The sequence below is a fragment of the Corvus kubaryi genome, unplaced genomic scaffold (assembly GCF_017639235.1).
Source record: "Corvus kubaryi isolate FWS band 111438036 unplaced genomic scaffold, C.kubaryi_AGA036_p1.0 137, whole genome shotgun sequence".
Taxonomy (NCBI): Eukaryota; Metazoa; Chordata; class Aves; order Passeriformes; family Corvidae; genus Corvus; species Corvus kubaryi.
The window spans coordinates 29160257-29186457 of NW_024580671.1; the positions used below are offsets into that span (position 1 = coordinate 29160257).

The window sequence follows — 26201 nt, forward strand, 5'->3', positions numbered from 1 at the left end:
GGCCTGTCCTTTGATCCCTTTGGTGGCTGCTCATCCCATCTCTAGAGCTTTATTCATTTTTTTTTGCAGGTTGTTTTAAAAGCTTTGGATCCCAGTTTTGAAATAGAAAATCCATATGTGCCATATATCCAAGGTATGGACTCTACAGGTTTTCTCCAGAGGTACTTTGTGGGTATTGTTTGTTTTGTACACTGAAAGGTACACCAGCTGGTGTAAGTCAGTGATGTTGAAAATTAGGTACCTAAAAATCTTAGGGAGACATTGTATTAATAAATGAAATGGGCCAGTCTTGTTCTCTAGACCTGGGGGCAAATGGCAAAGCTCTGTGGAGCCTCATCCAACTAGCTAAACTGTCTTTCCTTCTGGCCCAATCCACACTGCTTTTTGAGAGCAGTCCCAGAGGTACACATGAACCCATGAAGTGGCTGGGAAAATGCAGAGCCATATCAAGCAGCATGCTAACATTTATGCAGCAGTATGCCAGGAGTCGGTCCTTGCCCTGGCACTGTAGGCATTACTGGTCTTGGCCAATATCGGATTTTTTTCATTATTTCTTCACTATGGGAAAATTTTGGATGACTGATTCAAGCTGAAAATTTCATACTGTTCATTTTAGACTGAACTCAGGCTCTTAATCTCTCTTATTTCCTTCCAGAGCTCATTACACTGACAAACCTAAGGATCAATTTTACTAAACTCCACACCCTTGGTGATGCTCTGCTTGGGAGGAGGCACAGTGATCCACTTGAGAAGTACTATTATGCCATCTATGAGATGGTTGTGCGGGGCAGCTGCTTTTGCAATGGCCATGCCAGCCAGTGTGATTCTGTGCAGAACGTGCGGGGAGATGTTTTCCATCAGTCTGGGATGGTGCGTCGTTAATGCTGTCTCCAAAAAGGGCAGTCCCTTCTGGTGTTTTGTGAGAAGGAAGAGATGGAGGGAGGGATCAGAAGGAAGATCTCTGATAATCTTTGGATTAACCATTTGCAACTGCTAGTTGTTAAATGTTTCAATGCAGACTCTTCTTTTAAACCCTGGGTTGGAATGCACAGAAGCTGTCTTTGTTGGCACTACTGTGGTGTTTCAAAAGCAACTGGGGCAAGACATGTTGATAATAGCAGCAAAATACCAGAGCTGTAATGGTTCAAATGTAATGCAGTAAGTAGCCTATGGCATGTGCAGACTTGAATGGCCACTTGTTGGGTGCATTCCACACTCCAGCTGGGCCTGGGGGCTCTGCAGCAGGAGAGGAGGCACTGGCACAAAGAATAGTTGATAATGTAAAGTTAACCCATGAAAAATGGATTATTAAAAATTTCAGGAATGTGATTGCAAATTCTTTCCCTCTGGGAACAAGAGTTTTTTCTACTGGAAAGCATGTATCTCAATATGAAGACATGTAGGCAGACAGAGAGAGACTCTAAAATGTTGAAGTCTCCTTTGATATCTCTATAAATACTTTTTTTCTAAATGTTGTTCAGTGGCTTTAAAACTATTTGCTTAAAGTTTGCAGGTATTCTCCAGATCTTTTATTCAAATTATTGGAAATTATGTCAGCTGAGGGAGCCAAAGAGCTTCAAATTTTCCTGATCTTGCTGACATACCTTGAGCAGATCTCTCCTCTCCTCTCCTCTCCTCTCCTCTCCTCTCCTCTCCTCTCCTCTCCTCTCTCCTTTCCTCTCCTCTCCTCTCCTCTCCTCTCCTCTCCTCTCCTCTCCTCTCCTCTCCTTACCTCACCTCACCTCACCTCACCTCATCTCTCTGTTCTCACCACATTACAGGTCCATGGGAGATGTATCTGCCACCATAACACTGAAGGTTTGTCTTGTGAAAGATGTAAAGATTTCTACAATGATGTTCCCTGGAGGCCAGCTGAAGGGACACAAGATAATGCTTGCAAACGTAACTCAAACATGCTATTTTCCTTTTTAATAGCAGGGGGTGGGTGTAGCACAATCCTAGTTCAATTCATAATGGGATGGCCAGGTTTCTGAGAGGGAGACTTTTTCATGCCTCATCCAGAAAAACAGATTGCTGCATCCATAGGTGCTGTGTTATCCTACAAGAGGAAGAGCTGTTTCATGTTCTTATTCTTCAGGCAGAGAAAAAAAACAGTAAGGAGAGGAAAAAGCAGCTAATGCAAAAAATATCATTCATTGGTTTGCACAGAGTTTTTCATGTGAGTAAAAGAATTTAGACAAGGCTAAATTACTTATTTCCACAATAATGAGTAATGTAGTATACACGAAAATAATGTATTAGGGTCTGTAATAAATATTCAGCTAGAGCTTTCTTCAGCAGAGCAGTGTTCCCCACTGCATATCAGGCACACTCACCTGCATTTCCAAGTTTAGGACACAGTTCTGTCCTAAGACTCCAATGTTTTCTCCCAGTTGTAACACACAAGGCCTGGGAATAATCTTGCTGGGCACTGAAATGATACAAGTAACCAGTAACTCTGTGTTAAGTGTAGACCGCAGTGGTAGCCAGACCACAATATTGGCATGGTGTGAAATACCCCATTTGTTTTGGTTTCAGGTTGTAACTGCAACAGCCACTCCAGCAGATGCCACTTTGACATGGCCGTGTACCAGGCCAGCGGTGGGGTCAGCGGTGGCGTTTGTGAGGACTGTCAGGACAACACCACTGGGCAACACTGTGACAAGTGCAAACGTTTCTTTTACCAGGATCCACTCAAAGTCATCTCAGATCCTCAGGCGTGCCTCCGTAAGCTTCCCTTTTTAACTTCTGTAAAAATGACTCAAAACAGGGTTGTTATGGTTCTCTTTGCTCTGAGCCCTACAGCCATCCCCATGCTTAAATGTCCACATGGTTGTAAAAATGTTACCGTACCTGTAACATCCAAACTGCTTTACAAAGTCACTGCATGACAATATCCTCAAACCAGCATTCTAAAAAGAGCTGCATATTCCAACTCCTTGCTAAACTGAGCTTAGAAATCCAGCAGAGCTATCGTCTTTCTTGAACAATGTCAATATAAATATGAATATCAGTAGTGATGTTGCTTCTGTGACCTTCAGGGATTACAGAAGAGGGTGCAAAATGATGGGAGGAGTAAATAACTTTTGCTAGATACCTGCTATATGCAAGAAAAATAGTCTTTCAGACAGGAAAGCTCTTCTTCTGAAAGATGAACTAAATTCATTATTAACACAGGATGGAGAAAATACTCTGAGTGTAATTTAATTGTAGCAATTGATTGACATGAAAAGTCCTTAAGGAGCAAAGGGCAGATTACCAGCAGCTCTGTAATTGCATTTTCATGCTTACATCTAGACGAGCTTTTTTAATGTGTCTCCTTGACCCTGCCTGTAGCATGCAACTGTGACCCCGAGGGCACCTTGCACGAGGGCGTGTGCGAGAGCCACACGGATCCCACGCTGGGGACGGTCGCGGGCCGGTGCCCCTGCAAGGAAAATGTGGAGGGCGCTCGCTGTGACAAGTGCAGGGCAAACTACTACGGGCTGAGCAGCAGCGACCCCCTGGGCTGCCAGCGTACGTAAACCACTTCTTCTAGTCCTCTTTCCAAAGCATTTTTAAGGCATGGAGGTAGTTGAATGCACAGATCCACACACTAATGCTCTATTGAGTCACAAAATACCCAGTTGCCTACTGTAATTTAATGTCAATGTAATTCAAGGTTTCTGGCGCAGCATCCAAGACTGAAACAATGCAAAATCACTTTCAGAATGCATAATATAATGTAACAGATCAGGCTGTTGTTAATAGAAGGGTTATTAAATATGCAATTTAATTGAAAAGGGAGATTGAGATGACAGGACCTCTGCCTTGCCAAGAGAACTTCCAGCCAACCGTTCCTCTGAGAGAAGCTTGCTGAAAAACACATCCCGCTCCTGCCCAGGTGCACTGTGGGTTTGTAAGCACGTTATGCCCATACCAGGTGCTCAGCCACACACAAGGACTGCAGTGCATATCAGCACACAGCACTTGGCAAACCACTGCAGAGGACTTTCTGCCAATGCCTCTGGTCCCCCCAGAGAGGAACCCACTGAGGAAATTGTTCATTTTCCAAGGGCAGTCTGAGGGCTGGAGGGTGCCAGGGCACGTTCATCTGCAGAATGTCTGTGTGGAGGGTGGAGACTGCCTGTCATGCTGATGCCTCATCTAACATAAATGCCAGTCCTGCTGCTGTCACTGGGGCCTGCATAGGTAACTGCACATTTCTGTCCCTGCAGCCTGCAACTGTGATCCCTTGGGCAGTTTGCCCTTCTCCATCTGTGATCCTGCCACAGGAGAGTGCCTCTGCCAGAAGTTCACCACAGGGCAACACTGTGAAAAATGCCTTGTATGTACTCAGTTTTTGGTTTTGCTTCTGCATGTGATTTTGGAAGTCTCCTCACCCATCCCACACCTTTTCCTTGCCATAAAAGTAAACAATTAGTCAAAATTCGAAAAAATTTTACAGCTGTATGCTCCCATTTTGCATTGACATATCTGCTTCTCTTTCACTGCTCCCAAACATTTATGCAATCAAATTGCAGTGGAAGGAGCACTCCCAGGAAGAAAAGGAAATGCAAAATTACGTCCCTGGTCCATCTTTGCTGTTTACAGAGCTATTTGCTTGCACAAGTGGGTAAATATCTGGCTCTTGCAGTGGCTGAGCACCCCTGCTATCTGGTAAGAGAAGCAGTCTCCCATGGCCAAGCACAGTGGTGGAGAGCATTGTTCATTCAGCAGAACGAGTTTTGTTTTGCTTTGGTTTGCATACTTAAATATTTGCCATAAAAGAATCTTTCTTTTTGTACCAGGTAGGATACTGGGGTCTTGGCAACAGCTTGTATGGCTGTTCTCCATGTGGCTGTGATATTGGTGGATCCCAGAATAACTTGTAAGTTAAAGTTCTTCAAGTTCTTTCTTGGTTTTAATTTTTATAAACTCCTAGGCTAGATTTTCTGGTTAGGTTAATACAGTCACAGTGCAGATGGGAAAATAGAATGTAGATGGAATTTCATCATATACAAACAGTGTAAAGTTGGGTGGAGATTTTGGAAATTTATTTGTGATATGGGGATTTAACTATTTCCTTTGAAGCCAACTTTGGATCAGGTTGAACCAAGATGTGTTTAATATAAAATACAAAATGTATGCCTTGAGAGAACCAGAGACCCTAATATTATTAGAAATTAGAAGTTAGAGGTGTCATTTTTAACTTAGCTTCCTACATCTACCTTAAATGTGAGAATTTTTTTTTCTAGCTCCTATTTAAAATGTGTAATTTTAGAAGCAAGATCGGTTTCAGTTGGGCTCCTTTGGAAATCTGTTGGGCAGGGATCTTCACTACTGCTGTTAGACTTCAGACATAGGAGCACACAGTCCCATGCTGTAGAGCAGCTCTTTGTGAGCAGGTAAATCACCTGGTGTGTTAAATATGAGTGTAAGTATATGAAAACATTCCATATCACATCAAAGGTCCTTCTGATCTCATGTCCTGCCTTGATATTTGTGGGTGACAGATTATTAAGAACCGCGATACAATGATTCTCATAGAAAAAGATAAATGATACAGGAATACAGTAACAGATGCTCAGGAAACAAAAGGATCAGTGCTTCAGGTATGCAACAGACAAAGATAAAGCAAGTCATGGACTCTGAAGTCATGGAAAAGTAGCATTGAATAAATCCAGCATCAGAAACAGAGGAGGTGGGTGATAGGAAGAAGTTTAGTAATGGAGGCAATCCAGCAATGAGATTAAGCAAAGGTGGAACAAGGGTGGGTTGGAGCTGCCTTCATGCTGTGAGGATCCCGCTGTGCCACACTGATGTCCTCCCTTTACCAACTCCTCCCACAGGTGCTCACCAAAGGATGGTCAGTGCGAGTGTCTGCCCAACATCGTGAGCCGCCAGTGCAACGAGCCAGCTCCAGGATACTTCTTTCTACCCCTGGATTATTATATTTATGAAGCTGAGCATGCAAAGCCCCTTTCTGGCTCTGCACCCTTGGTAGGTATTTGGCTTTTTAGGTGTTGTACTGAGAGGGGATCATTGTGGTGGTGACACAGGAGCTGAGGCTGAGAAGAGCCCTTGCTCAGGGAGCAGCTGGAGCAGCTCTTTAGCAGGAGAATGCAAAGCAAGTCCCTTGACCATCGTCAGTTTGTCTTAGTTTTTCATGGACATGACTATCCCATAACTGTGTCTGTTAAAAAGGGACAGTCAGTCTAGCGTGGTATGACCTGCAAAGCTGCCCTTGCTGCTTCTTAAGTGCAGGCTGGACTAGCATGAATTAGAGAAATTAATTTAATTATTTAAATTAGAGGAAAGTGTTTGAGTTGCCAATAGCTCTCATGAAATGTTCTATTTCTGGGAATCTCCATCAAGGGAAGAATCAAATTACTCTCTGCTCCACTGGACTAATTCCTGCTGCCTTATATAAAGGCACTGATTGTAGCCCAATTTCCTCAAGAATTTGGCATCCATCTGTAATGTTTTTAGAAAAATTAATTACTTTTTTTTTACCCCCTTCAACATGGGGGTAGTTGTTCCCCATGCTGAGTACAAGCCTGGAATGCATACCTTCCTCTGTCTATGCTTTTACTAATATTTTTTCTCTGGCATGTTGTAGAGAAACTATAGATAAGAAATAATAAAAACTGTTTATTTGCAGGTCGCATCCACAAATATTTAGCTATAATCACAACCAGTATTCATCCTACAGTCCAATAATTAAATGGAAAACGGATGTCTGGGACATAGCTTACGAGGGAAAAGTGCAAGTTAATTTTAAGGCAGTGAGGGGAAGAGATTTCCAACAGCTGCTGGGTCATAGTTTAGAGTTTCACCCAGCAGAGAATAGAGCTTGTTCTAAGAATGTGGATTTTCATTTAGTTGCTTACCCCCCTTCAGTGTTGTTGAGACAGTGCTGCTCCTTTTTTATTACTTCATAGGTTCAGCCAAGCACTCTTCCAAGGTGTGACATCTATTTCCAGAAGAAAGGCTATGAGTTCATGATTGAAAATGGAAAGATCGTGTTAAACAGGAACAAGAAACGAACTGTAAGAAAATCTGGACTGGAACAGGTAAATTAGTACTTGAGTAGTTACTTAAGTTTATACCAAATAATAAAATTTTATTTTGTAACAAAGGGCAAGGAAATGCCTGAGCACATGGGATTCACAGTCCTAGACATTACAATCCTGACACAAATTAAATCATAAAAGAATAAAAAAGAATAAAAAATATTGAAAAGAAAAAAATTGTTGGGTTGGACATTTTATTATTCACACTGACAGGTTTGCTCTGCTATGTCCAGTGCCATTGTAGACTCAAGTTCCATGAATTTTTGGAAGAGAAAAATCCTTATGGAAGGTAAAGTTTTTGGGGTTTTTTTTTGGTCTTTTTTTTTTTTTTTGGTTGCAAGACATTTCCAACAAGTTTACCAAGACATTAGCACTTAAATGCAGCCATTTTAAGTATTGATATTTATGTATCCAGTTTATAATGAAATGGCCAGCCAGGTATGAAAACAGGCTTATTCTGTTTATGGTTTGCAACGTGAATGTTTGGAGATGCCAAATATTCAGAGGTGAGTGGATTATTCTAGTCCCTCTTATTGCTGTTACTGCAAACTTGTGGGAAGCTTTTCTTTACATGTGACCCTAAACATCCTATCTTTGGGAGAGTTCTTAGATTGTCAATTTTGAGCTTGTTCAGAAAATGAGACTGATGGCTAAAATAAGTGAACAGTGTGGCAAAAGTATTTCCTTTCTTTTTTCTGAGTTTGTTTTTTTGGTAATTTTACTCTGTGTCTTGATGGAAATGTCAATGTGTCTTTGCAGGGTGCGATGCAGTTTGGACAGGACTCGGTTTCAGAAGTGGTGTTCCGGCAGCCCAGTGCTGCTCGAGCTGTCACATGGACAGGACATGGCTTCGCCCGTGTTCCCAGTGGAGCTGGGCTGAGATTTGCCATCAACAATGTTCCCTTTGCTATGGACTTTGATATGACAATTCGTTATGAGCCTGAGGTACTTGTGATGTCTTGCATGTCTTGTGATGTTGTGATAGATGCAGGGTCTATTTTGTCAATAATAGGATGAGAAACTTGTTCTATTCTTTATATTTAGAATTAAAATTCCTTGCCTTTTCACCCAGTAGCAAGTTGCCTTGCCAACCAAGTAATATGCCCTCCACTGACCCCTTTAACCCTTTCCACTCAAATATGAAAAATCAGCACTACAACTGTTTTCTAAGCATCAGCCAAGATTTCATCTTCTGAATGTTTCTCTTTTGGCACCTATACTTGGACTATACTTTTACTCACAAATCAAACACATGAAAAATGCAGTTCCTTTTAGATAAGCATTCTGTATTCCTAGCTGGGATTTTTTGGGCAGTAAAATGGGCACAGGCAGGAGTGATCTGTATAGATATTTATCCAGGCCTTTTGCAGGCATCTAGCTTCCCAGTTGTTCCAGCTGGACTCTGAGATGTGTGAAAATTGTAGGAAAATAGCAAATTACTATTTTTTGCCTGGAGAAGATTTCTCAATGATGAAGACATGTCTAGGGAAATCTGTTAATCCAAATCTGGTTAAACTCAGGTCCTCACCCATGTCTTCAAAAACACAAGCGTTTTATTGGTACCAGCTTTTGTATATGCCTTATTCTTTTGCAATTCTCTGGGACAGTCCCACAACTCAAGATTTTCCTGCTGTCTATTGTATTCTGTTCTCTGACTGTCACTCTAAGGTAAAAAAATCTCCCAGTTTCTTAAAACATGAGAACAATTTTTCAGTGGGCTGGTTTGAGGTAGCTTTTTCTGACTAAGGATTGAAGAGTTGAGTTTTAAATACATTCGTTACAAAGTCTTTTATGTTTATTGTTTCTTATTAGATGTGTGAGAAGGCAGCTAATGAAGGATATCTCCAGAATAACACTGTGCTAAGAAAAGAAACAACTCCAATGACTCTAACAGAGCTGTTTCCATTTGAACCAGCTGAGGTCCCATTTCCGTCTCTGCTTTTCATTAGCTATTGCGAATACAATAAATTTTTCACAAGTGACGTTGTTTTTCAGTGCTGTAAAGAATAAAATCTGTTTTGTCGCTGCAGTGTGCAATCATTCAGATGGCTTTCATTAACCATTGCAAAGAGAAAGCAGGTTTTTCAGATACAAAATATTAACATAATTTTTGTCTTTCGTTTATAGTTCTTGGAAGACTGGCTTGCAAGTGTTGCCATCCAGCCTGCTGGTATCTTGTCAGATCAACGCTGCAAAAACAAGGTCCTTTCACCGGAGCCACGCAAGTTACCTCTCCCAGCTACAAAGAGGTCTGACTGTTCCTGTCTTTTTGCCTGTAGATCTTCTGTGTACAAATCGTTTACTGAAGCATTGCAGAGAAACACATGTGTGGGAGAGTGGGATCAGAAACACATGTGTGGCCTTTTCTGTAGCTGGCATACCACAATACTACGTAGGCTCTAAGGAAGTCTGATGCCCCACTCCTCAGTCTGGCAAAGGTTTGCCAAACCCAGAAGAGCAGCCTGAGATCCAGCTGGTGCTGGTTGTTGCTCTGGTGAAGATCCAACTACAGCTACTTCAGTATAGAAAGAAAATATTGACTTAAAGTCACTGTCCTAGCCTATTTTCAAAACCAGCTTTTCAGCCTGGACCTGTGTAAGGAATAGAGAGAAGTTAAGAGGATGTGACCAATGTCTTGATTAAAGAGGGACAGGAGAGGATGAATATGAACAGTGAATTGCAAACCCCTTTGCCATTTTCAGTTTAATCTCCCCAGGTTTAAATTACGCTTGGTGAATTATCCAGCAGAAGTCCAGCAGCTTTCCCGAAGCCTGCAAGCTTGGGGCTGGGTGTGCTCCTCACAGCAGCTGGGCTTGCTCCAGGCTGCAGGCATTAGTTTGCAGGCACAGAGGGAAGGGAGAGCTCAAAACACCCAGTAAACTTGCCTTGTCCAGACTCCCGGCTATAACTGTACTTAATTTCTGCAAAACAGGATTGCACTTCTGCAAACTCCAGTCTGCTTGGAGCCGGGAACGGAATATTTTGTGGATGTGTATTTTTCTCAGCTCTCTGCCTCTGACAAAAAGGCAAAATCATTCATCTTGATTGACTCAGTGAGTAGTTCTGTCACAAGTCCCTTGAGGTTGTATTTATACACAGTGATTTTTTTTACAGACTATTTAGAAGTATTTTAAAATAATTTATAGTGTGTTTTAATAGAAGTTCAGGTTCTGCTTATCTCTGTTGGCACTGTTTGCATATTTTTGTATGGAAAGGCAGAATTGTATCTGGTTTAATTTTCATGGAGCAATACATCAAGCCATACTTGTTGCACATGTTGATAGTCAGAGTATGTACCTCTATCTGTTGCTCATTGATTATGAACACAGCCCACATATGCTGACAAGATGCTGTAGCTATGGATATAAATTTGTGCAGCTCCTCATCACTTGGTTTTTCAAAATATCTCTAATTTGTAGGGATCATGGGTATTATTATTAAAGATGACATGGAAAAGTAAAATTAGTCGTGTACTTCCTGGGAATCAGGTCCAGATATTTCCCAAGTTTCCATCAAGTCAGGAACTGGGTGTTAATTTTAGGTCCTTCTCTTGAGAAAAATATTTTTAAGTCTATTTCTCTAATTATTGCTGTAGAACTGGACCTGACAAGGGCTGGCTATACTTGGACATAGAACCTTCAGCTGATTTTTCTCTATCGTAGTAATACAAGTAAAAATTTTGGCCAGATGCTGCTTTTGGAGTCACTAACCCAGCACAGCAAGACCAGTTCTGAGCACATATCTGAGGTCTTATTATAATTTTATTTTTTTAAACACAGTCTCTCTTATTTGAAGAACTCAGGGAATGTCTAGACCTTCAGAATAAATGTGAATTTAGATGACAGAATGGCACAGCTGCAGATTTGGAAACCCAGTGCTCCAGGCCTCTGTTGTTGCAATGGAAAGCACATTAAGAGAATGTGGGAAATTCTGGTTTTCAATATATCTAAGCAAAAATATTTTCTTTTCTCTCTTAATGACAAAGCTTGGACTTATTCCCAGAATCAGCTCTGTGGAGAATTTATGCAGTGAAAAGGATTTAGATGAGTACCAGAAGTATCACTGTATTGAAATTGCATCTGAAGTTGGGCCTCACGTCCTGCCCGAAGCGTGCGCGCGGCTCATAGTGAGCTTGTCAGCCCGAATTCACAACGGCGCCGTCGGTAAGGACCAGCCTGCACAGGCAGCTCGGCTGGGCAGTTGCTGGTTTTCCCTTGAGTTTGTAGGATATGTTGATTGTAGAGCTCTCAGCCCGCAGTAGAAGTGAACCTGGTCAGCACATGGTATCCATGGATGCACAGGGTACATCCCACTGAATCCTATGTGTGCTACAAACACCTCTTGGTGGCATGAATCTCCGAGTTCATCACTCCTGAGGGGCTTCATGGAGCAGCATGTCAGGGACCATGGCAGTGATTTTGTGTCTTCTGAAGAGCGTTTGTATCAGATGCCTTTACCATATGGCCAAGGGAGTAACTTTCCTACTTTTCTGGCTGCTGCAAAATGACAGAGAAGTTTCTAAGCCCTCTCTCTAGATGATGTAGGCCAGCTGGATGCCTTAGTAAGATTCCAGGCATGATGGCACATAAGTCAATATACTGGAAGAGATTCATCAAGAAAACCTTGATGATGTTCCAACAAGAAGGCAATGGCAGGTGGGGTTTGAAGTTCCTAGGCAGCCTCCTGGACCCACCATGGAAAGATTAGCTGAGCTCAGTGGCTCACAGACCTTCCCAGGTATTTGGCCCAGAGAAATGGAGCTTCTCTGCACTTCCAGTAACAGGAGGGGCCTTTCCGAACAACTTTGGTGGCCTGCTCCTTTCAGGGAGCCATGCAGCAATGCCTCCAAAGAGATAGAATCTACTTGGATTGGGTGATTTTTAGAAGGACTGATGCCTCACTCTAGTATCAGGTGATGAGGTCATGGCTGTGCAACCAGTATACCCCTCATTTAGGCTTGGGCTGTGCTAACTCCCCATTAGCCTAATTCCTGAAGTGATGAGATTCCCCCAGTGAAATGCAGCACTTTGGTTTTTTAGTGCTTTCCAGAGCATTCTGGGAAAACATCCTCTGTGAGTTAGCAGAGCATCTTCACTCAACAAGTTAGTCCAAAGTGTCCAGAAAGAGACAAATAGTATACAGATGCAGACTAAGTACAAGATTGCAGATTATGTCCCATGCTCCAGCTAGATGCAGATTTGTAGCAAACCTTTCTAGACTTCAGGATATCTCCATTTGGATCTACACTTGCTACTCCCTTTTTGTCCTACCCCAAATGCCTGCTGAAGGCAGTGCCTTCAATGTGGCAACTGCAACACCAAGACTTGTGCTGGTGTCTGATATACCATCACCATTGATGCTACACCATGAAATGATCTAAACCATGGCCATCATCAGGTTAGTGAACCCCTGATAAGAATAATCAAGCTCTTTCCTACCTATTTCAAAGTGTGAAACCTGCAAGCTGATGAAAGCAGTAACACTCCTTGACAACCAAACCTGTTTTGATTTTCTTTCCCCTTGCCAGCATGTAAGTGCAATGCCCAAGGGTCGCTGAATGCCAACTGTAGTAAACTGGGGGGCCAGTGTCAGTGCAAAGCCAACGTCGTGGGACGCTGCTGTGACACCTGCTCTGCAGGCAGCTATGGCTTTGGCTTCCATGGCTGCTACGGTGAGTGCTCAGCAGCCAGCACCACTACCAGTACCACTAGCTGGCTCTTCACCCATACCTCAATTTTTAGGGCTTTGAATCCCAGATTATGTGTGAAGCAATATAAAAAATGTTTCCACAAATAACAGATTTTCCATCCCTGCTGCCTGGCTGCCTTTGAGCAGCGTCAGCAATGGGATGGCTTGGCAGGAATACTTGAAGGACACAGCTTTGCTTTTGGTGTTTTCCAGCGTGCGAGTGCCACCCGCAAGGCTCGCTGAGCACACTGTGCGACCAGGTGACAGGGCAGTGCTCCTGCCGCCGGGAGGTGGATGGCCAGCGCTGCAGCCGCTGCTTGGCTGGGTACTTTGGATTCCCCCACTGCCGTCCTTGCCCTTGTAATGGCCATGCGGAGCTGTGCGACCCTCTGACTGGAGTGTGCCTCAACTGCCATGGGTTTACAGCTGGAAGCCACTGTGAAAGGTCAGTTGATGGGCAGTGCTGCAAAGCTCCCCCAGACACTGGTGCTCTCCAAAATGCCTGTGTAGCTGGGGGTCTACAAATGCATTGATGACCTTAACAGGAAACATGTACCCAAACCAGGATGAAACCGAGCCTAGCTACTGAATGTCAGGTACCTATTTCTTTGGCAAATGCATGTGGGAGTGTGCATGCAATGCCTGTGGGTGGACTGCAGGTAGGGCATGCACTCAGCATTGCAGTGGGCTCCCTGCAAGAAGGCATTTGAGACACGGAGGCCATGACACCATATGCTTGGAGACACACACAAAGCGCTGCATGTGGGATAAACTGACTCCTGCCAGCTTTCAAATTGCCAGCTTTCAAATTTAAAATTCAGCACGAGGTTAATCAAGAGGCTAACCTCGTGCTGAATACTCATTTTAATACCTGCAATTACCTCTAAGGAACATAAGTAAACATGCCCTGTTTGCTGGTCGTATTAGTTCCATATCAGCAGCAAATGACTTTACCCACATGTTCCAGCTCCGTTCAGAACACTGCTCCTATTTTTTATTCTGTACACTGGAAGCAGTATCACAGTTCAACATGGACATCAAAATTAAGTTTGTTTAGTTTAGTTTGGCTGTACTGTACCTGTCATTCACTTTTAAGAGGATTTCCCCATGAAACCTGTTGAGCTTTTCCTGCGGTGCTTTTAGACAGTACAGTCTTTGGCTGTTGTACTTGTAGACGGCAAACAGATTAAAAATGGGAGACGGAAACACTTGTTGCCCTGTGGCTCTACAGGATCTCCAGACCCCAGGGGGAGGATAATTAGATAGCCAAGTTTTTAGCCTTGCCTGTATACATATGGAGAACTGTGTTCCCATTTGCCATAGTAAAGCAGATCAAAGACAGGATGCTTCAGAAGCCACTGTGTTGCTGTTGCCACAGCTGCAGAACCACAGGGGGTTGGGATGCGGAAACAGCAGTGGTAGGAAGGGTGGCTGAGCCCCCAGGGAGCCTTGAAAGTCTCCCACCAGTCCAGGTAACAGCACAGCCACCAGCACCTTGAAAGAGCCATTTCCCCAGGTTTGCAGAACATGTCAGACAGAGCATGGCTCAATACATATGTTCCATCTAAAATATGCAGTATTCTCTGAGTGCTTGTTATGAATCATTGCTTTTTTTGCCTGTGCCAGCATTTTCTAATGTCATGCCAACCACTCTGTGTATGTCTGTATAGCAATAGATAAATACATGCGCTGATAGGCAAATATACAGAATATTTACATGGCAGGTTTTAGCTGCCTACGCAGAACATGTGTGATATACCATATCATAATAATTTAGATTAAAATTGTTCCAGAGTAGGTGAAAGTCTTCCCAAGCACTCCTTGAAAGGAAAACGTGTCTTTTTCTTTTTGCTCCAGATTTTGAGAATGAAGCTCTGATTTTCCATTTTAGAACACCTTTGAAGCTTGATATATGTATACCAACTGATGGAGATAGCATTACAATGATCTGGAATATTAATTTAAATATATACATATAAATTGATTCACCTGCATGGAGCACTTGACAATTTGTCCTGCTTTGTGTTGACTGCTTTGGCAGGTGCATGGATGGCTATTATGGAAATCCTCTGGCTGGAGAACCCTGCCGCCCATGCATGTGCCCAGGGGCACCTACAAGCAATAGGTATTTTGCACGTTCCTGTTACCAGGACTCCCAGTCTGCACAGCTAGTCTGTAATTGTCTCGAGGGATATTCAGGTACGAAGCAAAGTAAGGACTGGTTTTGATACTACTAAAATTAACATAAGAGAAAAAAATGATCATCCTCCATCTGTCATATGTTCAGAAATAACAAGTGAGGTAATGGTAAAAAAACAGCTAAGAAGAGTTAGCACTCAGGTTTAGTGAAATTACGTGGGTAAGTTCTGACTAAGAAGAATGGGAATTGTGCAGTTAGTGTTTTAAAAAGGGATTCACCTATGTGGATACAGTGAAGACATTAATTATTCTGATGTCACTCTCTGGAAATCTCCTCTCCAGGGGCACTCCATTAATCTGGTGGGGAGTGCGGGGAGAACTGCAGTTGCTCATCACCTCTGAAAAAGAAGCATTGGAAGCCCAAATGGGAAAGAATAGGGCATCAAAAAGAGCTGATAAGATTTCCTAATCAGAGAAAGTCTTTCTCCATGTAGAGGAAACTCTTTGACATTTATGCGTAAAAGTGACTGCTTCATGGTTCAAATGGTCACTTTAGAAATGAGATTTCTATTCTCAGCTGTCTCAAATGCAGATATTTTTGCAGCAAACTGATTCCTCATTTCCTAAGATCTTGTTGACTTAGCTTGAATTGCTGAAGTGAAAGCTGAAGATATTTCCCTTCCCCTGGGCATTAGAAAGATCTCCTGTGATGGGACCAAAGCTTAATGGGAAGCACTGCTGAAAATTAAACCAATGCTGTCATCTTTACTTAGGCAAGGTTCCATTATAAGTCAAGAGTGGTTTTGCTTGAGTAATTGTCATAGGCCCAAAATTATTCTTGTTGGTACTCACCCAGGGGACTTCTGTCCTCACAAATCGCTGCACTCCTCAGTTTTGGACTTTATTCCTCCTGCTCCTTTCCAGCAAGACTTGGTCACCTTTGTGGCAGTGCTCTCACCTTCTCAGAGATTGAGAAAGGCTCTGGGTCCTGAGGAGCACAGTGAAGGAACAGAGTCCTTGGCTGAGGATGAACCAGTGGATGTGGTTCCAGGAACACCAGCCTGCACAAAAAAGGTTTTTGAGATGCAGAGGTAGCACCCAAATCAGAGCAGGCATTGGGATGAAATGCAGAAATAGTTGTAATGCCAGCAAACAAGGACAGAGCATTTCAGAGTTCATCTGAACTCCTGGGCACCCCCCACCCTCCAATGCTGCTGTTGGAGTGAAGGGCCAACGAAAATCCTGCAAATATGGTCAACCCTGACTACTGCCATTGAATGGACTTCAATGAAAAAAGATGTTTGGAGGTGTTGTGTGAGGGGGCATCTATTTGCTCTTGCTGAAAGGACTTCCTTGGTATAAACAACTTGGGATGAGGAGGGTGCATTTCCATCAGGTTTCAGTGAGGAAGATATAATTTAAACTGATCAGAGGATTAAAGGGCAATGGTCTCAAACAGGTGGATATTTTCCATTGGAAATGTGCATTTGAACAGGCAATCTGAACCTTTTAACAATATTACTGGAAATTACATGTTTCACTTGAATTGCCATCAGCCAGCAATTATTTTTACCTTCCTCTGACAGGCAATCAGTGTGATGAGTGTCCTAGTGGATTCTACAAAAACCCAAGCAGCCCTGGGCTTGACTGTGCACCATGTCCCTGCAACAACAACATTGATTTGACAGACCCAGAGTCCTGTAACAGGGTCACCGGGGAATGCACCAAGTGTTTACACAACACCCATGGTGCAAACTGCCAGTTCTGCAAACCAGGTTACTTTGGCTCAGCCCTCAATCAAAACTGTCAAAGTAAGTAAGTAACAGCACTGCAACTGTGTTTTACTACCAAGAAATTTTTTAACAAAAATAGGCTATAAGAAGAGGCTAGGCCTTGGAGGGAGAGCAAAACTAAAGCAGATGAATAGAGCAAAATATAAGGATCACAAATATATTTTTCTAATTACCAAATATAAATATATCAGTGATACAAATAATATGACATCTATTAAATTCTTTGTAATCCAAGTCTCACTAAATCTCATACTAAATATCACTCCTAGAGAATACTCATTTGTGAAATGAAGGCCGTACTCACTGTTAGAAAAATAAATATTCATTCAGCTTATTCAGGAAGGAATCAAAAGTAAAGGAATCAAAGATAATTGTTTATCCACATCATTGGCTGATGCCAACTAAGCAATGCTCAGTTAACCAGATGATCCCTTGCTGAACTTCCTGCCTTACCAGTTGTTTTCATTAAGTGGCTAGAGTGAGAGTGTTAAGGCAATTTAATAAATTCCATGAGGACTCATCAATAACTCAGCACTTTGAACAGAACGGCAGGAGGGTAAGGAAAAGCAAGGCACAAGCTTCTTCACAATTTTTCTCAATAATCATTTTCAGAAATGTGCCTGATCGAGGATTTAATTTCTATGGCCAAGATAATCATAAGTGTAGTCAAGAAACTGTTTTTCTGGGAATCTCTAAAATATAGTCCAAGCCCATCCCTTGTTCATTCTTGGAAGATGTCTGTTAGAAATGGTTAAGCAAGAACTTCTGGCTCCTCACAAGGAAGGCTTTTTAACTTACTTGGCTTACTGGGGATTCCCACACTGGATAATGCCTACTGTAAATCAACTTATCCTTACCCAACATATTTAACATTGCATTCTAATAAGATTCAAAATTCACTGAGCCTTCATTTTTTGTGCCTGTATTAAAAGTGTTGAACATTCACAGTAAGTTTTCTCAAAGCCATACATAAGTCATTATAGAAAGATAGGTAACGTGTATTGGAGTAAACGTGCTCGAAGTCACTAGAAAGAAACCTACAGCATGGGCTTTATATCCAGCTCTGACTGTCCATCAGCTGTCTGTATTACTGTCTGCTGTAGTAATTGTCCTTCTTTTTCCAGGCTGCATGTGCAATCTGGCAGGTGTTCACCCTGCCATGTGCCCAGGGGGGGATGCAGCCTGCCTGTGTGACCCAGCCACAGGAGCTTGTCCTTGCCTGCCCAATGTGCTGGGTGCCACATGTGACCAGTGTGCCTCTGGCTACTGGGACCTGGCTAGCGGAAAAGGATGTCAGACCTGTGACTGTGATCCAAAAAATTCCCAAAGCAACCAGTGCAACCAGGCAAGAAAATTACTCTGCTTTCCAGGAATCAGGGTGCTGGTGTTTTGACATGACAAAGTGGGGACCCTCTTATTAATGAGGATTGGTTTTTTGTCATACTCCCTGAAAACAAAAAATTCTTTGAAAGTTTGTAGTTGGTGCAATCACACTGTGAGTCATTAAATCAAAAGTGCTGTTCTGATAATGTGGCTTTGCTGGTAAGCAATTTCTCTTTGCCTGTTGTTTCTTTGTCAAGTGGATCTTAGAAATACTTTGTAAAAAGATGTCACATAGGAAAAAACTGCCTCATAAATATGCATATAGGGAAGAAAGAAATCCAAGCTTGGACCCCAGAGTCTTATGAGTATTTTTAAAGTGTTTATTTTCATAAAGTAGCAGCTGTGGCCATTACATTAATCATGCCTCATCTAGCAGACTACTAGAGTACCTTTTCTCATCTTTAATTCCTGTGCACATTTTAGGATTGGAATGTAGAAAAAATTAAACAGAGTTTCAGAATGGAGAGGTGAAATTGTGATCCCATGGAGTCAACAGCAATTTTGCTATTGACTTCAGAGCACCAGGAGCTTATCCTAAGGTCTTGCTGATGTGTTTGCACATTTTTCTTTCAATATGCTCTCAGCTTGTTCCAGTTTATTTAGTAGATTTATTATTTTTTATAGCAAACTTAGTTCTTGACCTCAAAGAACTACTAGCAGTTATCAAAGTTGTCATTCCCTGCAGTTTAATTTAACAGCTGAATTACAAAATAATTTTTCTAGGGCAATGTGCATGATATACCTTCGAGGTTTTCAGTTACAATTGATATATCGTGTAGTTTAAAGTTGAAATGTTCAGATGAGTACTTTGATCCAGCAAAAATAAAAAAGTAGTCTGTTTTGCAAAGAAAAAGAATCCTCTCAGATGACAAAGGATGAGTTCTCAAAGGGCATCAGTAGATTGGATCATACAAAATCTCTGACATTAGTAAAGTAAAGCCATTTCTCAGACTGCATTTTGTTTTCAGAACCTTCAGGAGGAAGACAGGAAAGTTGGGCCAATACTGTATAAACCATGGTGTTCAAAGACTGTGGGCAAGCAGTGTTGCTGCAGTCCTTGTACAGCTGAAATAATGTATATCCAGCCCTATGGCTCTGCTGGAAGTTATTCAGTCCTAACTGTCTTTACAGGTTACAGGCCAGTGTCCATGTAAGCCAGGTTACAGCGGAAGATGCTGTAATGAATGTGAGGAAAACTACTTTGGCAATCCCCAGATGCATTGTGCTTGTAAGTATTATTAAGTGGGACAATTGGATTAGAAACTGCCTCAACATAAATGCTTACCTTTTATATTCACAGGGCATACATGTAGAGAAACAGCCTTTCATATACTTGTGTGTATGAGATGGACATCTATATTATCTATATTGTTATTTCAATGGTTAAGATGGAAGTCAGAGATGAAAAAGAGCCATTACTGTGCAGCCCAACTTGCTCTAACTCAAACACTGGTTTGCTTTTATTACCTTGAAATGCACCTTTTGCAAGCATTAATCCCACAGAAAGGGAAAAACTGGATGTAACCTGTGTTCCTTTCTTGCAGCATGTGAATGTAACCTGGATGGGACCCGCCATCCCACGTGCGACAAAGCCACCGGCGCGTGTAACTGCCGTGCTGGCGTCACTGGCCGGCTCTGCGACCAGTGCGGCCGCGGCTTTGAGAAGGACTTTCCCTCCTGCCGTCAGTGTCATCTTTGTTTTGATCAGTGGGACACTGAAATTACTGCCCTTGCTCAGACTGTGCAGGGGTTAATGAGGTTTGCAGCAAAGCTGGAAGATAAAGGAGGACGAATGCCCAGCTGTGACATGCGCTTCAAAGCCTTTGAAGATGCCATTTCTGAAACTGAACAAATTTTGAAACATCCTGTCCTTTCACTGGAGGCCCTTTCAGGCATCAGGGATTTTCAGGGCTACCTTCAGTAAGGGCTAGGCTGCTCCTGAAAAAATCCCTTGGCTGAGAAACTGTCATCCCCCAGACTCCACCAGCTTTCCCTACACATCAAGTCCCACTTCTGATCAGCACACAGATGCTGGACTACTAAGTCACTGTTTTCAATAGATCTGTGAACAAAATAATCCTTAATACATGCCTAACCCATACAGACATAATTAAATGCTGGAATTTTCCAGTTCATACTAAAGGTCTTCTAAATAAGCCATTACAATTAAATGTTTCTGCTTATTTATAAATGTATCTCTTGCCCTCTAAAATATTGTGCAACTCAGTTCTAGTTTAAGAACAATCTAGTCTGACTTCTGCATACTTGTATTTTCCCCTTCAGACAAAAAGTTACACAGATGGATCCCCTTCACAGTTTGCCCCATGAGTTTCCTGACCTTAACAAGAACATAGAAGATATTGGAAAAGAAGCTGACCTAGTGTTTGAACTTCTACAACAGAAAATACATCTGCATCAAAGTTTTCATTACTTGAACTTCAAAGGTAAGCCAGCATTGAATTGAAATGGGTGGACATTTTCCCTGAAATTCTGGGATTCTTTCTCATCATTAAACCATACAACATTTCAAAGATCCCTAGATTTTAGCTTCCTGTGGTAGCACAAAAATGTTGACACTAACAACATTTTATACTGACTTTCCAAATGCTGTGATTTCTAGCATCCCAAACTTCAGATGCATGTGCCAGGGTCACATCAGTCAGAAGTCTCATGAATCCAAATGCTTACATAATAATATAAAAGTCACCCAGTTTCTCAGTACAGACTCACAGACCATGCAGTAGAACAGCAAAGGATTTTCCCCCCACATTTGACTCCTCTTGCTCATAGGAATACTTAAACGATCTTGTACAGGAATGGTTTGTTTAATTAAAGCATAGTGTCACAGTGCAGCTTCTTAGTGTTCCCATGGGAAAATACTTCACTTTATGTGATACAGAAGTAGCTCTCCATCATCAAAGAATGTGAAAGCAGAACAGAGCTCCTTGGCATTTTTGAAAGAATTACACCGTCTGTGCTTGAGCTAAATATAGTCTCCATCAGCTCCTAATAGCTGTAATGATGATGTCCCAGACTGGTTTCTGGATAAAGATGGGGATGTACCAGGCAGGGCTCTGAACAGATGCTAGACCACCCACAATGGCAGGAGATGGTCAGCAGAATCCTCTCCCAAGAGATGACTGCCAAGATATGAACCCCCAGAAGATAGGGTGCCCACCACAGAACACACAAGCTACAAGCAATGCACTCCCACTTACAGTTCCTCTGTGTTTCATTCAGGAAAGAAAAACTCGGCCTAGATAAGATTTAAAAAAAAAAAAAAAAAAAAAAAAAGGAAAAGTCAACAAAATGTGATGTGGAGGGAATGGAAGAGGGGAAAAGAGGGATTAACTAAGATTTAGGGCTCCCGTGCCCTGTTGTACTTGGCAGCCCCCTGGGGCAGCTCCTCAGCTCAGGTCCCTGTGTGAGCAGCCAGCACAGCTCTCCCAGGCTCTGCTTCCCAATTCAACTGAGCCTTGTGTAGACTGAGAAAGGCAGAAAGACAAAGAATAAATCCCAGGGAGGTCAGTGGACGCACAGCTGAAGCATCCATGGTGCTCTCTGGTCACATTCCAAACCCACTTCATCTTTTGGCCTCTGGAGACAGATAAACAGCCCTATAAAAAGCACATGGGAGTGTGGGGACGGGAAGACCTTGAATTTACGCTGAATTTCGTATCAGGGCCACAAATATTCATTGGTTCTGCTACCAAGCATCTAATAGCATAAAAATAACATTTCCCTCAAGATAACCAGCTTGAGGGAAGAGACTAGCTCCTCTCTTCATCTTCATTTTGGACCAGAAGCACATCCTCTAACTGGTTCTGTCTGCTTTTTCCTTTTTTTTGCTGGGGTGGAGCAGGATATGGTCACATACACCATCTGGGGTGCATCTGGCACTTGTGCCCCAGACACATGTGAAGAATGAGCTCCTGCCTACATCTCTTTGCAGAGGATTGGGAGTCAGCGTCTTCCTCACATGCATACATTCAGCTAGCTGACCTGGAAACATCAATATCTAATGATGAATTAAAACCATTGGAAAAACCAAGACACAAGTGTCCTTAGAAGAATGTTTGCAGTCTATGAGATCTCATTAAATTATGGCTCTCCAGCCTTGGCCCCCTGGCTTTGCAGCTGCTGCAGTACAGTAATGCAGTGAGAGCAGCTTCCTAGGCTGTGAATCAAGCCTGGGCTAAGACACTGTGTTTAATGTAAAGGAACTTGGAGTCTCTGCAGCTCCATCACAAACCAAATGTGGAAAATGCATTCAGGCCACTTAATGCAGAGCTGAACCACTGTGAAATATTCCTGCAATGGGATTGTTGCACAGAAAAAAAGTCTCTGGCTTAGATGTAGAGTTACAGCAGTCTCTTGCCAGGTATTTTGTATTAGGAGCTAACTTTAAACTGTATATTGTTTCCAAGAATTACGAGATAAATAAATAGCCCTGGTTCCACATGATAACTAAACATTGTTCAGCTTCAATGTTTAGCACAGCCAAGGGCTTTAGAGCCTGAATCAAAGCACACAGGACTTGAGTGTCTTGTCTTTGACTTCAACTAGTAACTGAGTCAGTTACCAGCACAAAGAGAGATGTTAATCAGAGACCTCTAATGCTTTTTCATTGCTGACACATCACTTCTGGCTCTGCACATACTTCTGTCTAGGAACCTGGGGACAAATCTGGGTTCCCTGGAGATCTAGGAAACCTCAACAGCAGCAGTAGCAGCTTTAAATTATGTGTGTTGCAAAAGGCCTGAATCCTTTTCTGGGGCTATTAATCTGCAAAAAATGTAATATCCTCCAACCCTTTTGAGCCTACTTAAGGAAAAGCTTTTACTGACCAAACAAGACTCTTGCCGGAAAGCATTTTTTGCCTGGCCTACGAGCTTATCGTGGAAGTGCATTTTTTAATGCATCAGTCCTGAAACTGGATTTTCCAGAGACAAAAGAGCCCTCACATAGTCCCATTTGTAATCTAAATTTTGGTCTCAGTCTAGCAGATCACTTAACTCTTGGGTGCTATGCTTTCCTGACTCACAATCAGGGAACTGATCATTTCATGACAACTGGCAGAAACTGTTTTCCTGCCTAAACTCCAAAACATTGTAAATGTCAGAAGCTTTTATCAAATCAACAATGGCAGCAATGCATGAGCTACTGATAAATACAGTTCAGTAGCAGTTAGTGCAAATAATGGGATCTTCTTCACACTTTTGTCTATTCTGTTGGCTTCTCAAACACCTTGGCACCCTATGGATGACATAGGATTCACCATATTTTCATCTAGTTTAGCAGGTTTTATGAGCATCGATAACTATTTCTATTTGGCAACAGGATAAGAAAAGGATTAAAAAGCTTGGCTGAGGAAATGACAGTTCCTGTCTTTCCCTGCTGTCCCAAATCAAACATCAGTGAATCACCTGTCACTCACCAATTGTCCAGAATTCAAGTAAATGCACAAACTGAATGCAACCAAATACAGTTGGTACTAAACCCTATTTCTGTTGGTACAGAGGCCGTCAGCAACATTAGGAAACACTTGGAAGTATCATTGCTGGCAGAACAGAAGAGCAGGGGGACAACCCCTGTTGTAAGATACTCAGAGTACACCAGGAACCATGCACTCGCTATGTTGGACCATCAGGTCTTAAAAGCAAGCAATGTGCTGCAACAGCTCAGAATGATCAAAAGCCCTGACATCCAAAACTTGAATGAAAAGGTAGGCGCTGTGAAAACTAAAGAAAAGTCTCTTTTTTTGATGTTGTAGTAGGTTTTCTTTTTAAATGGTGCTTACATGCATTTTTAATTCTAGAAAATGGCACTTCCTTGCCACAGCCATGTAGTCACATCAAAAACAGTTGCACTTCCCAGCTGTAGTTATTTCCAACCTTCTGGAAGCCATTGTTCCCAGGGCAGACCCAGCACAAGGAACTGTTTAAGCACTCTCTAGTCTCAAGAGGACATCAGAGTAATTTCAGAAAGATTAACCCAAACCTCCTCCATGAGTAACTTAAACCAAGCAGAGTGACTTTGTCCTAGGGTTGATGGGGAGTGCTCACATATCCTTTGTGTCACCTATGGGAAAGAAGGGGATTTCTGTTCTTTTGCAGGGCAGCAATGAATACTTGACAGCACCAATTCATGACAAATCTGGAAGACATCATCCACCTAAGCCTTTACGTTCCACATCTGTGTCAAAATACATGGAGGGCTAGACATGGCACTTTTTTCTGTTAGAGATTACCTGGATCCATTACAAGAAGCCATTGACCCATGGGCTGGATATGGTTAGGGAATGGTTTCAGCCCTTTTGTTAACGAAGAGTGAAGCAAGGCTCTTAGTGTAACACATGGAGCCTAACAGATGGCTCCTGCAAGGATGCTCAGAGCCATGGGCTGCCATTGCATCCTTCAAATCAGGGGAGAAGGACCTGTAACTGGCAGTGATACTCCTCTTTGTAGAGACCAGATGCTGTGTCTTAGGGAAAATCCCATCCTATATTCAATGTTCATATGATGTCAAACATTTTCATTCCCTCAGGAATGTATCTCAGGCCCCCAGAGGAGTCCTGACATAAGCATCTTCCTTATTGCAGATCTGTGGTGTGCCAGGAGACCAGCCATGTACCACAGCAGCCTGTGGGGGAGCTTTGTGCCAGGACAGTCACGGACTAAGGCAGTGTGGTGGCCCAGACTGCAGTGGAGCTCTTCCTCTCTCCTCTGAGGCCTTCAGGAAAGCTGAGGAGACTGCTGTGTTGCTAAATAACTTGACTACTCAGCTACAGGAACCTGAGAATCAGGTGCTGTATATCAAACCTGCCTTTGTTCAGTGAAATGGATGGAGGATGAGATTTGGGAGGTCACAAATCTACAAAAACTCACCTGCTCTTAGGACGAAGAGCAGTGACATAGTGATGGACTTTGTGCCAACATCATAGACCTATCATGATTCAGTACCAGGTGCCAGCCCCACCAAGAGACTGGCTTTATCTAGGTCTTCCTCCTCACAGCTGCCAAGATTTCAAAAGTCATGGTGCCCTGTGTCTATGGGAGTTGGTGGTTTCAGGCTAGTATTGTCTGTATTTTTACTGGGAAAGATTCAAATGGCACCATTTGTCAGTAGCCTGACATGCTTATTGCAATGAGATTACTGCTGTGCATGGTGTTAAGCTCTATTTATACAACTTCATACTACTCTTGTGTTTGCCAATAAATAGCTTTTGAAAATAATTTCAAGATGAAGCTTTTCTGCCCCAAGTGATATTTAAGAGGGCATCAATTAGTCGACTGTACTGCACAGTAGCAGTGAAAAATAATTCAAGCAAAGTGTGGCCAGTGCAACATATGCCAAGGAAACAAAACAGACAAATCCCAAAACGCCAGTAAAGAGTCTGTTCTTATTAACAGTCAGAGGTGATGCCTGTTACAGTTATAGGCAAAACACATTTTCCAGCAGAAATTCCATTCTGCTGTGGCTTTGTCCTGTCCCTGCAGGATGCCTGGGCATCCATTTCCTCTTTTGAAAATGCACGCGACACTGCATCCCAGCCAGCAGGCGTGGAAATTAGCAACTGGGGCACCGCCCTGGGGCCCAAGGACACGCAGCAAGGGCAGCCACAGGCATCTGCCGAGCTGGGGAGCGCCAGCCAGGCTGCCGGGACATCGCCTTTGGTGTGCACCAGCCTCAGGCAGCTCCGTGATAATATGGGTGAACTATTTTGAGACATTTCAGAAATAAAAGCATCGGCATGTTTCTTGTTGCTTGGGAAAAGACCAAATCTCTTCCCTCTGCAGACCACAGATGTACCTGGGCTATTCTTTAAGGCAAAGACCCTATCAAAGTAAAATACTGTTGGAATTTTATAATTAATCTAAAGTTCTCATTTAAATTATCAAGAATACTAATTTAGTGGTGAAATGTAATTTTTAAAGACAAGCCTTAACTCTACCTTCCTTGTGTCCTCTTTAAGTGTTTTTTAACAGCAAGCCCAGTATGAAATGACAAATGAAATTATGTTTTCTGTAATCAGGTCTGAAGCTGGTAAGATCTGCTTAGGTCTGAATCTGATCACTGACAAGCTACACTACTGCAATAACTGTCAGTACTGTTTTTTAGAAACAAATGGGCTGTGGTGTAG

At 42.5% G+C, this 26201-nt stretch overlaps 2 protein-coding genes across 3 annotated transcripts in view; one reads left to right on the plus strand and one right to left on the minus strand.

The window, feature by feature from the left end:
* The window catches only part of LAMB4 (laminin subunit beta 4), a 41908-nt gene that overhangs the window by 9259 nt on the left and 6448 nt on the right, over positions 1 to 26201 (plus strand). Inside the window, exons 7-29 of the mRNA XM_042018325.1 lie at positions 70 to 133; positions 656 to 870; positions 1782 to 1902; positions 2539 to 2727; positions 3337 to 3516; positions 4218 to 4327; positions 4791 to 4870; positions 5832 to 5982; positions 6924 to 7055; positions 7815 to 8000; positions 9183 to 9304; positions 9988 to 10108; positions 11041 to 11218; positions 12583 to 12726; positions 12957 to 13188; positions 14785 to 14942; positions 16469 to 16693; positions 17800 to 18020; positions 19190 to 19286; positions 19603 to 19978; positions 20342 to 20502; positions 23578 to 23783; positions 24660 to 24863. Of these exons, the coding sequence (XP_041874259.1) occupies positions 70 to 133; positions 656 to 870; positions 1782 to 1902; positions 2539 to 2727; positions 3337 to 3516; positions 4218 to 4327; positions 4791 to 4870; positions 5832 to 5982; positions 6924 to 7055; positions 7815 to 8000; positions 9183 to 9304; positions 9988 to 10108; positions 11041 to 11218; positions 12583 to 12726; positions 12957 to 13188; positions 14785 to 14942; positions 16469 to 16693; positions 17800 to 18020; positions 19190 to 19286; positions 19603 to 19978; positions 20342 to 20502; positions 23578 to 23783; positions 24660 to 24863 (3873 nt within the window). The remainder of the gene's footprint in view (positions 1 to 69; positions 134 to 655; positions 871 to 1781; positions 1903 to 2538; positions 2728 to 3336; positions 3517 to 4217; positions 4328 to 4790; positions 4871 to 5831; positions 5983 to 6923; positions 7056 to 7814; positions 8001 to 9182; positions 9305 to 9987; positions 10109 to 11040; positions 11219 to 12582; positions 12727 to 12956; positions 13189 to 14784; positions 14943 to 16468; positions 16694 to 17799; positions 18021 to 19189; positions 19287 to 19602; positions 19979 to 20341; positions 20503 to 23577; positions 23784 to 24659; positions 24864 to 26201) is intronic.
* The window catches only part of LOC121659797, a 31189-nt gene continuing 10965 nt past the window's right edge, over positions 5978 to 26201 (minus strand). Inside the window, exons 6-7 of one of the 2 annotated variants that reach the window (XM_042018328.1) lie at positions 15735 to 15943; positions 5978 to 6955 (exon numbers count right to left, since the gene is read on the minus strand). The gene's annotated coding sequence lies outside the window, so the exon portion shown is untranslated. Of the gene's footprint in view, positions 6974 to 15734; positions 15944 to 26201 lie in introns of both variants that reach the window. The other variant, XM_042018329.1, reaches the window with a different exon arrangement.